At 39.9% G+C, this 16,529-nt stretch overlaps 2 protein-coding genes across 8 annotated transcripts in view; one reads left to right on the top strand and one right to left on the bottom strand.

Annotated features, from left to right (window-relative positions):
- Positions 1-222: 222 nt before the first annotated feature.
- pitrm1 (pitrilysin metallopeptidase 1) lies at positions 223-12,542 on the top strand. Its single transcript, XM_005918003.3, has 27 exons — positions 223-508; positions 1,327-1,432; positions 1,718-1,824; positions 1,933-2,084; positions 2,454-2,568; positions 3,577-3,673; positions 4,289-4,449; positions 4,620-4,746; positions 4,929-5,017; positions 5,343-5,471; positions 5,684-5,797; positions 6,332-6,428; positions 6,760-6,894; positions 7,222-7,360; positions 7,501-7,617; positions 7,708-7,837; positions 8,369-8,489; positions 8,822-8,898; positions 8,987-9,152; positions 10,304-10,404; positions 10,525-10,645; positions 10,754-10,804; positions 10,958-11,070; positions 11,245-11,367; positions 11,499-11,644; positions 12,017-12,119; positions 12,229-12,542. The coding sequence occupies exons 1-27, from the start codon at positions 462-464 to the stop codon at positions 12,320-12,322; spliced, it is 3,078 nt and encodes a 1,025-aa protein (XP_005918065.1). The 5' UTR covers positions 223-461; the 3' UTR covers positions 12,323-12,542.
- An 838-nt stretch (positions 12,543-13,380) lies between these two features.
- LOC102305234 (ATP-dependent 6-phosphofructokinase, platelet type) overlaps positions 13,381-16,529 on the bottom strand; it is a 67,108-nt gene continuing 63,959 nt past the window's right edge. For all 7 annotated transcript variants that reach the window (XM_014332310.2, XM_005917999.3, XM_005918000.3 and 4 more), the window contains 5 exons: positions 16,090-16,151; positions 15,350-15,461; positions 14,935-15,034; positions 14,725-14,830; positions 13,381-14,407 (listed from right to left, as the gene is read on the bottom strand). In XM_014332310.2, the coding sequence (XP_014187796.1) occupies positions 14,251-14,407; positions 14,725-14,830; positions 14,935-15,034; positions 15,350-15,461; positions 16,090-16,151 (537 nt within the window). In that variant the 3' untranslated portion in view covers positions 13,381-14,250. The remainder of the gene's footprint in view (positions 14,408-14,724; positions 14,831-14,934; positions 15,035-15,349; positions 15,462-16,089; positions 16,152-16,529) is intronic.

Raw genomic sequence — 16,529 nt, 5'->3', positions numbered from 1 at the left:
ACAAATTGTAACAAAATTAAAGTCCCTAATTAGATCGTTTTTAAATGTCCTTCAAAAAAACCCTCTAGTCACCGTTTAGTAACTTCGGAGACCTTACATTGCTTAACCAATTATAGCTCCTCTTCTTCAACTTTGACCAATCACAAACAGGGACGCTTCGAGGTGAATGTTCAGCTTTCCGCGTGGTAAAAACTGCTCAGTCGGTAACTGTAGAATTGCAGTGCTGTAGGATCGGTGAAATCGAGCAGAAACCTGTTGTCAGATCTGCGACGCGCGCCGGTGTCGCAGCCATTTTTACGTGTACGTTCCCATTCAACGTCAACGGCACCGCTACACACGGCATGTTAGGTAGCAGACGGCACAGGATGCTCAGTCAAATAATGACAATTAACCTGTAGGAGTGTGTGTAAGTTTAAAACTGGGCACTTTAAGGGTAGGGGTAGTAACTTAATTTAGTAACAATGTTTCGACAGACGAAGTCAGTGTTCCAGAAACTTCGATACTTAAGGTGAGTTTTCCAAGTCGTCCTGAAGCTAACCGTTAATTAGGGAATTTTGTGTGTGTGTTTTGTCGACTCTGTCTAGACAGAAAGACAGTGTTAACCTTGATGTGTAGTTCAAATATTGTTACTTTATATACAATATTAGAAACAAGACTGATGAAAAAGCTGATGCAATCAATGATGAGAACCTATGGCTTCAGAGTTAGCGTTACTGTTTATAGCCAGTAATCAGTTATTATTGCTTTAGGAGCTGTAGTAGAGGTTAAATGTCTGCATTTTGTTCCAGTGACGGGTAACGATAGCTAATTTAGGGTTTGATAAAGGCTTTCTATGAGCCGGCACAGGTGTTGTACCATTTCAAGTCATTCTGAGATTTGTTGTGATTAGTATTTGCCTGTGGTCCCAAATGGAAATTGTCTTACTAGACTTCTTACCTGGGTGGGCATGTCTGAAAAGAAATGGTGGATATGGTCAAAAAGTCCCAAAAAAGTGCAATAGTGCTCAAAAGTCTTGAGTCATCCCTCATTTCTTTATAGTTTTTTTTTTTTTCCAAGTAGCTATACCTTCTTGGCATTTTTAATGTTTCTTGAGCAGTAGTTCTCCAGGCTTTCTGACGGTCATTCAGAGTTTTTCTTTGGGCATTGGCTTTCAGTCCAGCCCTTTAACCTCAACATTTTCAGAGGAACATCATAACTGAAACTTTGGCATCTACTGTAAACCACAATAACCATTATTAAATTATGTATTATGATTATTTTGTATGATATATTTTATATTCTTTGTAAAAATATCTACTAAACTTTGCACTCCTTTTTTTCTTTAAGTTTCAATGGACAGCAGCACACATGGAGGCTGAAGAGCACTTCAGCCAGAGAGAGAGCCCTTCAGTACCAACCGGGGCAGAAGATCCACGGCTTTACGGTCAAAGAAGTAGGAACACTTTAAATTTTGGCTTGACTCTGTTAGGTGACATTAATGCAGTATAACTAAGTTATGTGGGGTTAGCTTGTAAAATATTTTAAGACGTGTTTCAAAAATGTGGAACTGTTCTCTACAGGTAAATGAGTCATTTACTTATTAAAATGTGAGAGATCTGTTGTGACATCTCTTTTATTGTTGACTGAACTTCCATTTATCTTGCTGTGAGCTATGATCCTTTATGAACCTGCTCTCAAACCATTTGTGATCAAAGCTACTAATTCTGTTCCTTCCCAGGTTGTAGCGGTCCCTGACCTGTTTCTCACAGCAGTGAAGCTGACGCACGATAAAACTGGAGCTCAGTATCTGCATGCAGCACGGGATGACTCCAACAACCTCTTCAGGTTAGCGTTGTGGGGCTTTTTTGTTTGTTTGTTTTGCTCAAGTCACAACAAAACTATATAAAAACAATCTAGCCTTTTAAAAATACTTAAACTCTCTCTCTCCCTTAGTGTCCAGTTCAGGACGACCCCCATGGACAGCACAGGGGTACCACACATCCTGGAGCATACAGTGCTGTGTGGATCTGAGAAATATCCCTGCAGAGACCCCTTCTTCAAGATGCTCAATAGGTCGCTGTCCACCTTCATGAATGCATTCACAGGTATGGAAGCATAACTTGGACGTCAATTGACTGTGTGACCTACAAGTCCACGAGAGAAAAGCTGTGAAAGCTTGTTCATTAGTCATGTAAATTCTTGCACAGTAATGTGTTTACATTTGGATTTTTATATTTATTCTTAATTTATGTTATTTATGCTTTTTATATTTACTTATTGCGTTAAGTAATAACAATGAGTGTTTCCATGCACCAAATAAAGTTAATTCTCAGAAGTGCAAGCTAAGTGGTTATTTAATCAAAAACCAGTCATTATTTTATCATTCAGCTTCAAAAGAAAATGAAAGGTATTCTAAATGATTGTTGGTTATTTCTCACACTTCTGATGAGACCTTTCCCATTATTCATAAACAGCCAGTGACTACACCATGTATCCGTTCTCAACCCAAAATGGGAAGGACTTCCAGAATCTTCTATCGGTGTATCTGGATGCAGTTTTTTTTCCTTGTTTACGAGAGCAGGATTTCTGGTGAGTAACTGCAATTAAGTTTGTACTGCAATCAAGTGCAAAACGGTAAACAAGTTTTATTTTCAGATATGATGCCGTTATTGTGGCACTTCAGTGATGAGAAGTATAGATTGTGTGTCTGATCTGTTCTCTCTGATGAAATGAAGATAGCTGAGGGGTGAACTACAAAGTTAGATTAAAGTCAATCAGCCTCATTAAGCTATTAAAGTCTGAGGTTTCTGTGTCAGCAAAGTGGCGTTATTTATCTGGCTAAATCAGCATGAATCTCCAAGTTTTAGTTTGAAGTCGTCCAGAAGTGCCATGCTTTCAACAATTCTTTTATTTACTGTTGTTACTATTGTTTTAGGTACAATGTAGAGTCTGTGCTTGGACAATATGTTTCATATGTACAAGCTGATAAAGTGTACCGTACAAAAATCACTTAAAGAAGTTAAAGAAGGGCAAACTGTATGAGACATTGTTTGATCTGAAGACAAACTGAAGTGATTTGGGCGGCTCCTTTGTTAGACTGTGGGACAGTAAACTTTGATGTTTAAATGTATTCAGTTTAAAGTTTCAGATTTCTTTTGTGCTGTCGACACCTGAGAAATAAAACAGCAGCGCGACTTCACTCAGTGTTAAATTTAAAATCTTAATTTTGTCGCTCTATGTGATGAAACCTCTGCAGCAGTAATCTCTTATTCTCTTTACAACAAGGTTACATTTTACTGTTAATTCTTGGTTCGTTACAGATTTTTAATTACCAGTTGTCGTCGTCATCATCATCATCATCATCACCTCTCTGGTTGAACTTGGTGTCACTCAGTGATCATTTTGTTCAGTCGTATGTCTCATGAAACCCTAGTTTTTATGTGAGCACAGGCAGAAGCAGAAAGCCCAGCTTCAAAGATAAAACCAATAACCACCAATATAATACCTGTTATCACCGACTGGGGTTTTAGGTTTTTTTGTTGAGCCAGCTAAGAAAGCCTGGCTGTCTGATCTGATTGTCTGTGGTTTATTTTCCAGGCAGGAAGGCTGGAGGCTGGAGAATGAAGACCCCACAGATAACAACTCCCCTCTAATGTTTAAAGGAGTAGTGTTTAATGAAATGAAGGGTGCTTTTGTAAGTTGACACAGCCACAAAGCTTCTAAATGTATAGAATATAATATTTTCATAAATGCTCTTTTTTCCCCCACCTCGGGTACTTTTCGGTTACAAACTCTCCATCAAATGCAAAGCAAACAACTCTTTTTTTTTTTTTTTCATACTTAAGAGAAATACTTTACTTTCATATGACTTTTTCTTTCTTTCTTTTTTTTTAAAAAATCAATAAAAACTGCTTGAGGCAGTTCACACTTACAGAAGCCTTTAACGACTGCATAACTTTAAAAAAAAAAAGAAGAATAAGAAAAAAAGCAGGAAAGTAATAAATTCTTCTGAACAGCACTCCTTTTTTTCTTTGTCTAATAAAAATTGTCACTCTGGAACTTTAACTGTGTAAATAAACAGCGTTTAGCCTTGAGCTGATAAGATGGTGGATGATAAGAAAACACTGGAGACAGGGTTACACTGTGTCTGTGTGTGGACTCAAAAAAAAGAGTAAGAAGTATGACTTTGTTCAAAATTAACAGAGTGCCTGCTGCAAACCAACTTTAAGCTTTTTCATTTATAAAAACAGAAGATGTTTGTAATAAATGTTTAGTTTAGAATAATGTTTCTTGCTCTGTGTACTTACAGTCAGACAATGAGCGTCTGTACGCCCAGCACCTCCAGAACAAACTGTATCCTGACCATACCTACTCTGTGGTGTCAGGGGGAGAACCTCTGGCCATTCCTGACCTTACATGGGAGCAACTTAAACAATTCCATGCCACACACTACCATCCCAGCAACGCAAGGTAAATAGGCACATGCATAAATCATCCAGAGTTACTGTAAGAATATGACTAATTATGGTTGAAGCGTTTTGGGGTTATTTTGTAAAATAAATGTAAACTGGGAACATTAGAATATCTTGCCCTATAAACAAACGAGATTTTTATGTTTTTAAATGTTTTCTTACATCTAGGTTCTTCACTTATGGAGATTTGCCTTTAGAACCTCATCTGAAGCAGATTCAAGAAGAAGCTTTGTCCAAGTTTGACTGCATCGACCCAAAAACAGAAGTTCCTTCTCAGCCACGCTGGACCAGTCCTGTAAGCTCATATTAGTGTCTCTGCTGCAGTGTGTTGGAGTGATAATCTACTTCTAATTTTCTAATTTTGCCTTGAATCAGATAAACAAAGTTCTGTTTCTTTTTTGTCATTTCAAAGAATGCTTTTAGTTGCTACAAAAGGTAGTTGAATATTTGATATGTGAATATTTGTTTTTCTCCCAGAAAGAGGACCATGTGACTTGCAGTCCTGATCCTCTGGCTCCAGATCCAAACAAGCAGAACACAGTGTGTGTGAGCTATCTGCTGGGAGAGTAAGATTATATCATTTATTTCCTGCTGTGTCCTGTAGAGATATCTGCTAAAAATCAGTTCAACATGAGATGTAACCCCACATACTTCTTCCTCTTTTAGAGTTGATCTTTTTTTTTTTTTTTTTTAACTTCAATTAGGTTGTTTTATATAGTCCTTTTTGTAGATAATTTTTCAAGAGCCATTTTAACCCATAAGAACCCACTGTGACACAGTGCTTCACACATTAAGGAAAGTTCCTGTTAAAGTTTCAACATTGACTCTCCCATAGTGTTCCTGACAGTAAAAATGGGTGGTTTTTTTTCTTATTGTTGTTTCTCTCTTTAGCATCACTGATGCATTTGAAGGACTCACTCTCAGCCTGCTGTCTTCTCTGATGATCTCTGGGCCAAACTCTCCCTTCTACAAATCTCTCATCGAACCCAAACTGGGAACAGACTTCTCTTCTGTTGTTGGGTGTGTGTGCAGGCGTTATAACATCCACATCAAACCTTTAATTTCACCAGTTTTGTTGGAAGTTTAATAACTGATGCATACAGTTTGGGTCTGTATACCTACCTACCTACTCTTCACAAATTCTCTTACCACTTGTTACACAAGAATTCCAATTAAGCATCCATAACCTGCATGTACTTGTGGAATATTGATACAAGTGTTGCATCCTGCAGATATGATGGCAGCACCAAAGAGGCGTCGTTCAGTATCGGACTGCAGGGAGTTGATGAGGAGGATATAGAGAGAGTGAAGCAGATCATCAGCCAAACCATCGATAAAATTATAGAGTAAGTTCCCTGATCAAGTCTGCTCTCTTGTCAAAATTTCCTTCTTTGGCGTAACAAACTAAAGCCTATACAGCAACTGTTATCTTGCACTTTATGTAGCAGATTTTAAAAATGTAGGAAAACAAATAAAACATTGTATGCTGGAAAATCTGTCAATTTTTTACTGGGCAAAATAAAAGTCATGGGTCTTTCTAATGTTTTTGTTTTGTTTTGTTTTTTGAGTGTGTTCACGAATTGGTTAAGCATTTAGTTCCATTGGTGAGCAGTGAGAGGAGGCACAGCTTTGCCACTTATAAGTTACAATTTACAAAATATGACAGACTTGTTGAATTTACTGAAAAAACAATATTTCTGTAACATTTATACCTCAGGACTTTTACTTTCTCTGCACAGAGTGAGCGACAGAATACAGCAGGATCTTTACTGTAGGGTTTAAAGCATATGTATGACTTAAGATTTAATTGTTGAAAAAAGCTAAAACAGGAAAGAAGGAAGAAGCCAAAGAATAATTTTCACACTTGTCATTTAACAAAGGAATGGCTTTGAGGAGAGAAGGATTGAGGCTCTTATCCATAAGCTTGAGATCCAGATTAAACATCAGACCACAAACTTCGGCCTGTCTCTGGCCTCGGTGAGTTTACTGTTGTTTATCTGTGACCTTTATTTTGTTTTTACAATTACAAGGGCACTTGTAGTTGTAAAAACATACCGCCTACGTCCAAGTATGGCTTTGCAGTGCTGTGTTTATTAGTGTGTGTTCATTTTGCATAAAACCTCACATTGAATGTTTGTTTCCCCTGTTTTTTCGTTTAAATTCTGTACAAATCAAGAATGTGAATTTCACTGTTGTTATTTTTTGGGAGGCTGTCTTTGGTACAGTGTTTAAGAGTTTTATATATTATAAGGTGTAAATAATCCTAGTAAATTCCTCACCAAAACCTTTATTCATCTTATGTTATTAGTACATAGCTTCATCGTGGAACCATGATGGGGACCCGGTGGAGCTGCTGCAGATCAGTGACAGTGTTGCCAAGTTCAGACAAGCCCTGAAGGAAAACCCTGGCTTTCTCCAGGAGAAAGTCAGGCAATACTTTAAGGTGATTTAAGCACATAGTGTTTGAAATATTATTGTTTGTATGTCTTCATTAAATTATGTTACTTACAGGTTCAGGGCTTTACTATTTAACATTGTTGGGAAGATAAATTGCACAGTTACAGGCTGAGAGTATAATAAAATACTTTTTTTCATAGTTGACAGTTTATTTCTTATGTTGTAGTATCAAAAAACATTTCCTGAGTCCTTTCGTGAAACAAATGAAAAAACATAACATAAATATATAAATGCTTTAACAAGGATAATGCAGAGCAGGTATTTGCTAACAAAGGATGCCACCTCGGATTAATTGTCATTGACTGGCCTTTAGGAGAACACACACCGACTGACTCTGTCAATGAGCCCAGAGGAGTCCTACCTGGAGAAACAGGCCAAAGCTGAGGAGGAGAAACTTCAGAAGAAGATCGAGGTTCTTTCTGACAGCGACAGAAAGCAGATCTATGAGAAAGGTAACATTTGAACTGCCAGAAGATTGATCACTCGTGGGTGTAATCTGTTAAACTGAATATTACTGACCTGAAGCATTGTATATTAAGACAGGTCTGCATTCAGTAGATGTTAGTATAATGTGATTTTTCTTCTCGGAAAGGTCTGGAGCTGCTGGCTGCTCAGAGTCAAACCCAGGATGTCTCCTGCCTGCCAGCACTCAAAGTGTGCGACATCGAGCCAACGATACCCATCACTCCTGTTCAAATAAGCACTGCAGGTGTGAGTCTATGCTGATTTACAAAGAGCGTGTGATGGAAACTGTTGTCTTATATAAACTGTATATAGAGCACTTTCTCATTCTTCATAGGAGGCGTTCCGGTCCAGTACTGTGAGCAGCCCACCAATGGTTTGGTGTACTTCAGAGCTTTGTGTAATCTTAACACCCTTCCAGAGGACCTCAAGGTTTTCGTCCCGCTCTTCTGCAGTGTTATTACCAAGTGAGTAACCTGTTGGTCTGCAAGACCAGAACAAGATGAATCTGAAATGCGGTGCTTACTAGCAAGGATTAGCGCTCAGGAGTCCTGGTAAATATCTCTTCCTGCTGATACATCATTCTTTAAATACTTTTAAATATTTCCAAATGAAATACTTATCAAGTTTTCTGGATTACTTTGTGCTGATTAATACTACAGACTGAAGCTGATCTTTGAATTCTTTTTCAGCTTTGAATATTTATTTTATTTTCAAATGTTATTTGAAAACCAGTTTAGCACTGAGCTGGTAATCTCTTCTGGGATTTCTGGTTTGCCTGTTAATATTTGGTGTTGACTCATGTGAACACAGTCTTTGGGGACCTTAATAAGATAAGTGTGCTGTGGTGTAATCACAGTGGAAAACATAAAAAAAGATTAGGTTGTTGAAAAAAATTATCAGACTGTGATGCAATGCCAAATGGATTGCACAATGGAGTATTAAAGATTTTTCAAATGTCTGTTTGTGTGTCCGCATATGTTTGTCTGTTTAATTAGGATGGGCTGTGGAGCTCTGGACTATAGGCAGCAGGCCCAGCAGATGGAGCTGAGGACAGGGGGCATGTCTGTTTCCACTCAGGTCATCACTGACTGCAACGAGCTGGATACATATGAGCAGGTCAGTGCCAGCTAAGTGTGTTTTAAGCCAATAACACCTTTCTATCTGTGATCATTGCTGTGTGCAAAATGCAAAACAGAAAGTAGCTTTCAGCTTGATTCCTTGTGTTTTTACACAGTGCACAGTGGCATGAACTGAATCTGTTGGCCTCTCTGAAAAGAAATAACAAATAAAAAATAATAATAAATAATCAAATAATTCAAATAAATAAATCAAATAAATAAGGATAGAATTAAACTTTAGACCAAGACTTTATCTCTAAAGACACTTCAGTGAGCTCTTAGCACTTCCTTGCTGTGGTTGAACATCTGGATCTCTACCTTTTGTTTCAGGGTATCCTCTTATCTTCTTCGTGCCTGGAGAGGAATCTTCCTCACATGTTTCAGTTGTGGAGCGACATATTCAACAGGTAACTCCTCCCAGCTTTTTACATTTTCCACTGCTAGCGACACCAACAGATGGAACTGTCAGTTAATGGGTCTTATTTTGTCGTTTAGTCCTCACTTTGATGACGAGGAGCGCCTGAGGGTGCTGGTGATGCAGTCAGCACAGGAGTTGGCCAATAGTATCGCATACTCAGGTCACCTGTATGCTATGACTCGGGCGGGTCGTCACCTCACTCCAGCTGGAGACCTCCAGGAGACTTTTGGTGGGATGGAACAGGTATCTTTGTACATTGTAATAAAGGCTTAACCTTTCAGAAAAACCCAGCTATCCACAAAGCTGCTTTGCTTGTTTATTTGTTTGTTTTATATTTTCTTCTAATTATCCGGGGCCGGGTTGTGGAGGTAGCAGCCTAGGCAGAGATCCTCAGACCTCCCTCTCCCTGGACACCTCTTCTAGCATGTGCGGGGGAACACCAAGGTGTCCCCAGGCCAGCTGAGAGATATAATTTCACCAGTGTGTCCCAGTGGGACATAGGTGGTTGAGGCATCTGACTCAGGGAACCACCTCAACTGGCTCCTTTCAATGTGGAAGTGTATTGGCTATAGTCTGAGTCACCCTTCGGAGAAAGTTCATGTCTGCCGCTTGTATTTGCAATCTTGTTCTTTCAGTTATTAGCCAAAGCTCGTGACCATAGGTGAGTGTAGGGATGTAGATCAACCAGTAAATTAAGAGCTTTGCTTTTATGTTCAGCTCTCTTCACCTCGACTGACCGGTACTGTGTCCACATCACTAAGTACTTACTAAGTACTGCCTCCAAAGTCCCACCGGCTAACAAAGCCGGATAGGATTCCTTCTTCAGCCTAATGGTTCCCTCCACCTCAGGTGTCCACCATCTGGTTCGGGGGTTACCACCACCACAGGCACCAACCACCTTGTAGCTGCAGCTCAGTGCAATGGACCATGTTCAGGCAATCATCAGCCTGCGGACTACAGATGACAGTCAGTACCTATTTCCTGTCTTGAAGGCGCCAGGAATAAATCCTCTCATCCACCAGAAAAACCCCAACATATTGGCAGCAAGCTGAGGGGATACTTAGATACCCACCCCAGCTTACCGCCTCTCACCAAGGGCAACTCCAGACTCAGACAGATTCAAGTCCCTCTCCAGGAGACTGGTTCAACACCAAGCCATGCATTTTCGGGGCCAGGCCCGCCCAGGCCTCATGAACTAAGTCCCAGCAACTAGGCGCTCGCCCTCAGGCACGCTCCCCGGGCCTGGTTCCAAACTCCATCCAACAGTGTCTTGTGTCAAAGAAAATGTACTGTAAAAAAAATCACTATCCATGTTATTTTAAATTTCTGCAACAAAGGGTAGAGATGTGATGGTGTCAATACTTTGGAACCAATACTTCATCTTCTAACAACAGGTTACATTTATGAAGAGAACAGCTGCGATGGCAGACCTCAGCCAAATCATCCGAACGTTACCCAGGCTCAAAATACACCTTTTCAACCCAAACAACATGAGGTGGGTCCATAATACACCTGCTATATGTAGACTTTATCTTTATTTCACTGTAAATAATGAACTATAAAATAGTGACATATCAGGTACTCAACGCTTCTTATTTTAAATGTGTCCATATAGATGTGCAATCAACTCAACTCCAGAGAAAGTATCTGATGCAGCGGCACACTTGGAGGGTTTTATAAAGGATGTGGCTAAGAACAGAAAGGAACGCAAACCTGTCAGACCAAATATTATTGAGGTGAAGTTGAACAGGGAAAACAAAATATGTGTAAATGAATTAATTCATTGTTATAATCAATCCAATTTAAAAAAATAATAATAATAATAATCTTTGTGTTTATTGCAGAAGCCGATAAACCCTCTGGATGACAATGGCCCACGAAGAAAACTAATATCAGTAGGTTCAATAGTTACATTTTTCTTTATTTCTTTCTTAATCCACTGATCAATTTTTGAAGAATTGTTTTGTTACAATTAACATCTTCATAATTCAATAAGTAATCCATTTCTGATTTAGAATTAAATTAATTTGCGGTTTTACATTTTTCAGGAGCCAACTTTCCATCCATGTCCAATGAAGACTTTCTTTCAGATGCCTTTCCCTGTCAACTTTGTCAGTGAGAGTATTCGCGCAGTGCCCTTCTCCCACAAGGACTATGCCAGGTAACGATATCATTACATCCTGCTAACAGCAGGTAAATAACTGTAACACAGTTTATGGCGTCTTTAGTGTGTTCTTTAACTTAATTTTACTGAAAATGTGTTGCTTTTTTTTTCTCTGTTATGCATTTGTAATAACTGCATGCAGTAAACACTTTCTCTTTACTCCTTCATTAGTTTGTGCATCTTAGCCAGGATGATGACAGCAAAGTTTCTTCATGGAGAGATCCGTGAGAAAGGCGGAGCTTATGGAGGCGGGGCCAAGATAGGAGGAGGCCTGTTCACTTTTTACTCTTACAGGTGGGTAGAAGTTCAATACAAAGGTTTACTGTGTATCAATAGGGAAGGAAAGCAGGAAACATTGAAAGTTCAAATTATGAGAAGAATTTCGGAGAGTTTTGACCTCATGTGTTGTCTCTTCTGTGTCCAAGGGATCCAAACACAGTGCAGACATTATCTGCTTTTGGTAACGGTATCGAGTGGGCAAAGTCAGGAAAGTTCACCCAGCAAGACATCGACGAAGCCAAACTGTCAGTCTTCTCAGCGGTGGACTCACCTGTGGCCCCCGCAGACAAAGGTGAGGTGCCATCTGAGTGATGAGAGGTTCCCTGAAAGCAGCTGCCTGGATCAGTTTACATCAAACCTTTAAAGGATTTTAACACATTCTGTCCTTGCATGAGAATGAATCTGTAAATATTCAAAAAAGGTTTCATAATAGAGTAAATTTTGTGTGTGTTTATGCATCTGTACAGAAATTTACATTCAGACTCTCACAGCCAGTGTGGTGCACATGCTACCTTCCCCCATCTTTAACTATTTTGCATCATTTTAGACTTGAAGTAATAATATACAGTTGAATTTATAGAGCGAATGGATCCCTTAGCTGAAGCTGTAATTTCAGCATTCTTTATGTTCTGATGTAAAGCTTGTGACTCTGTCTTTGGTGCAGGCATGGGTCAGTTCCTCAGTGGGGTCACGGACGAGATGAAGCAGAGTCACAGACAAAGACTCTTTGCTGTTGACCATAAAAACCTAGTGGATGTGGCTGAAAGGTAAAACTGACCAATCCTGCAAAATGCAATTTGTCAAGATGCTGCTGTTTATTTACAACAAGTAGAGCTTTCTTATGCCCACAAAATAATCCCTCGTTTTTCTCTGCAGGTACCTCAGTGCTGGTCAGAAGACGTGTGGCGTTGCCATTCTGGGCCCAGAGAATGACGTTATTAAAAAAGATCCTTCATGGATTATAAAATAGGACTGTCAGTAGATATTTTCAAAGTGGTCATCCAAAGAACAAGTGTCATCTCAGAAATGTTTTAAATGGTGGCAAAAAGAAAGCTGAACCGCACAAAAGAAAGAGGAAGAAAGTTACCTAATCAGTGTCTGCCATTTGAAATACTTGTATGACTGCCTATTCATATTCTGTTATGTACATATTAGAATTAAATGCTGCATCATGACATTGGAATACAAAATCTGTCATTGGTGAGTCATTAAAACACTTTATTCCTGGGGGAAAGAAATTAGTTTCCCCAAATATTGACTTAATTGGTCCAGTATTTAAGATATTTGTGTAATATTTCTGCCTGGGCTCAAATAATTTAAAGGTAGTTTTAACAGTAGGCAGTGGGCAGCACAGTGGCTAGCACTGTTGCCGCACAGCAAGAAGGTCCTGCGTTCAATTCCACCATCAGGCCGGGGTCTTTCTGTGTGGAGTTTGCATGTTCTCCCTGTGTCTGCGTGGATTCCCTCCGGGTACTCTGGCTTCCTCCCACCATCCAAAGACATGCAGCTTGTGGGGATAGGTTAATTGGATAATCCAAATTGCCACTAGGTGTGAATGTGAGTGTGAATGGTTGTCTGTCGTTGTGCGTTAGCCCTGCGACAGACTGGCGACCTGTCCAGGGTGTACCCTGTCTCTCGCCCCATGACAGCTGGGATAGGCTCCAGCACCCCCGCGACCCTGAAAAGGATAAGCGGAAGCAAATGGATGGATGGATGGTCTCTTTCCACAATCAGTGTCCCCATTGTCCTGGTAATTTACTGTTTTTTACAGAATTACTTCCTGCCAGAGTACTTGAACCTAAGTAAATCTCATGGTTCTGCTAGTTACTGCTTTACCAAGATGGCTGCAGATATTTTGAAGCCCATGTCTAAATGAATGGATAGAAGTTATACTGGTGTCTGTGTGAAGTTGCACAACATTACGGTTTAATTTATGACTCAATCCAACAATCAACATCTCAGGCTCCTCCCATCAAACAAATACAAAGAGCCAACCACATAAAAGTGAGATACAATAACACAAAACAGTTACAGTTTCAACACAATAAATGCTTTATTACTCTGTGAAAGAACACGTCACACTGCCAGCACATAAATGTTGCGTAGTCTCAGACACTCTCCGTCTCACTGAGGAGCTACAGCAACAGCCAATTGGACCCTACTTACAGATAACCACTACAAGATGCCAGACACAACGCCCAGGGTGGATACAAAAAGCAAAGGCAACAACACAACAAACACACAATTAGCAGGTGACAGGACACACAACCAGTTCGTCCCAAAACCCCCAGAAGAAAAACATCCTTCAAGTTTCAACATTTTATAATCAACCTGGCCAACATGCTTGAAGTGCGGCACTGAAAGCATGTGATCCTCGTGAAATATATTCTCTCTGTATAAGCAGCTTTAGGGGGTCGTATTAAATATGGGGCTCAAAGTGCAGTACAAGGTAAAGGTGACAAAAGCCGGATTTCAGCCAAGCTGTGTTTACACAACATTTGCTCAGCTACATATCTTCAAGTAATAAAATTAGATATAGCTACTCTTTAGGAGATAAAATCTAAATACTTATACAGTACATAATGAACAGGGTCCATATATGTGTGTTTACTTATATAATACTTTTAGGGATCTATAAAATAAAATATTAGCGCTGCTAGGAAGTTCACACTACTTAATAAAATCTCAAATCCCATGACCCATAATATAGAATCCCCTCTGAAAAGTGCCGTGACTTTACCATTCAATAGAGCTTTTAAAATAACCTATCTTTTATAATCTACCTTAACATATTTGCAGTCAGTCAGCAGCTGATCAGTCAGTGAGTGAGTAGCCGTCACTGTTTTGTGAAGCTGTTGTCCTGTTGAAGTGAAGCTCTGCGTGTGGAAGTGAGGCGGTTCAGATGGCCGTTGAGGTGTTGCTGTCTTTGGGTCGGACCCGCGTCACGTGTTCCAGCTGCCCGGAGTCGGACACGTCATAGCTTGTCTTATACTTGGCCAGGATTTTCATTAGAGGACGGAGCTTCAGCCACCACTGCTCCTTAGGGATCCTGTGACTGAAAGTAGAGAATAGACGAATGTTCTCTACACTATTTCTTAACCACAGAGATCTTTAAAGCAAGATTAAAACAAAAGGCCTGGGACCGCTGCTTCAGAGAATTTTAGAGGAATTGGGTCAGAATATTTTTCAGGTTTGTTCTTAATAATCTGGTTCAGATGCATTAGCACTACCTTTTGTTTTTAACTATGTTAAAGATCTGCAAATGGTCCTCTAAAACATTTTTCCTCTCACACAGTAAGTAAGCTCAGCTTGTGAGCTTACTTACTCAGGGTTGTGAGCTGCACTGCTACAGATATTAAACAATCTTCTTACACAAAGTCCGTCTCGTCCCGGAGCTGCACCACAGGCTGAAAGACCAGAGTTCTGCGACGCATCCCCAGCAGGCATGCGGTGTCCTCCGAGTTTGCAAACACTCTCCCTGCAACGAAGAGAAGCATCAGCTTTTGTAACTGCGGCAAAGCAATTTCACACCTAAATGTTCTGCATCCTCGCTGGAATCAAGTGTCACATTTATGTGCTTGCCTCCTTTGTAGGACTCCTTGAGTGTCCGGGTGATCCACTGCATGGCTTTGGCTGCAATTTTAGTACCAAAGTTTCTGTCAAAGGGAGATGGAGCTCCTCCCTGACATGGAAAAAAAGTCATATTTATTCAAAATAAGGGCATTACATATAAAATATCACAAGTCTAGTATCTAAAATAATGTTAAGTGCACTTTTCTGTTACACTACAACTCTTAATTTTGATCACTTACAATCACTAGTTTAGCAACATAACTCTACACAGTAATGTCTGCAATATCTCCCAGATAGACAGGATGGATGGATAAAGGATAGCAGATATTTTGTGGATTTGGCTCCTTGCATCACAGATTGTCATCATTGCTGATAAACATATCAAGCACAGCATCGCGTTCATTCATTTGTGCACGTGGCCAACCTGCTGCATATGACCGAGGATGTTCTTCCTGCAGTCGAACACTCCTCGCCCTTCCTCAGAGTAAAGCTGGTAGATGAAATCTGTGGTGAAGTTCTCGTTGCAGTTCTCATTTCTAAAACACAGCACAAGGGCAACAGGCCGGTTAAGGGATGGCTTCACCAAATAACAAGTGCTCCCTTAAAAGAAGATGCTCTAAACAATGCCTGAACCCATTTATCAACTAACAGAGGACACAGAGTCACCAGGCTGCTAAGTCTCCACACACCAGCGTTCATATACCCTTCATCCAGGCTCTGCTTTTCACTGCATGCATGCATAGAGATGCTGTGATGCATCACTATGTTTGAGGGCATCTTAAAATAATGAAATTATGCAGGCACACAATGTCACCTGCACTCGGTTCAAAATACAACGTTTGTCCTATTTCCACAGACCTCGGTCCTGCTGGGAGTAATTTCCAACAGCATGGTGGTGCAGTGGACTAAAATAACCTCAATAGAGGACATGAAATAAAGTGTAAGGTTAATCAAAAATCTTTTATTTGCCAAAATGGTTTTATATACATAATTGAGAAACACTTATTTACAAATAACGCACTGCAGATGACATTTAAAAATAGAGCATTTTGCATTTTTTGTTCATCGCAGACGTACGCACAGGTCCGTACAATAAATCCCACAGGCTTGTGTAAGGTAATGCATCTAAATGTAACTTTAAAGAATGAAGGTGTTTAGCCTCACCTGAGCACCAGTCCCCTCTGGATGCTCGTCTTCATCTTCTCTGTCAGATGCTCCACGTTGGCCTGAAAACACAGAGTCTCTCACATTAAACCTGCAAGAGCAACTCTCACTCTTCAGTCTCTCATTGCAGAGTGAAGAGCTGCAGGTAACATTTACACCACCATGGGGCGCCATATCTTGTCTTTTACCCAGCTGGTGAGCCCAAGAGGGTTAATGCAACAGAAATGCAGGTTTACGACACCACACACATGCGCTTTTTGCTGCTTCTCATTGTGATCACTGAAAAAGTGTTTGTTTTTTTTACCTTTTCATGCATTTTTATGGTTGAAATTCTTTGTGACACGTACTAGTTATAGTTCATATGCAAAGGCAGACTTCTAAAAAACTAAATTGTGCACTGCGCCCAGACTTTTTAAAAAGAAAATTAGTTTGACAAAATT

Source organism: Haplochromis burtoni, unplaced genomic scaffold (genome assembly GCF_018398535.1).
Source record: "Haplochromis burtoni strain Fernald_Lab_line unplaced genomic scaffold, NCSU_Asbu1 Contig_27, whole genome shotgun sequence".
In the NCBI taxonomy this organism is placed as follows: Eukaryota; Metazoa; Chordata; class Actinopteri; order Cichliformes; family Cichlidae; genus Haplochromis; species Haplochromis burtoni.
Note: the sequence above shows the minus strand (reverse complement) of the source record. Positions and strands in the feature narration are given on the sequence as shown.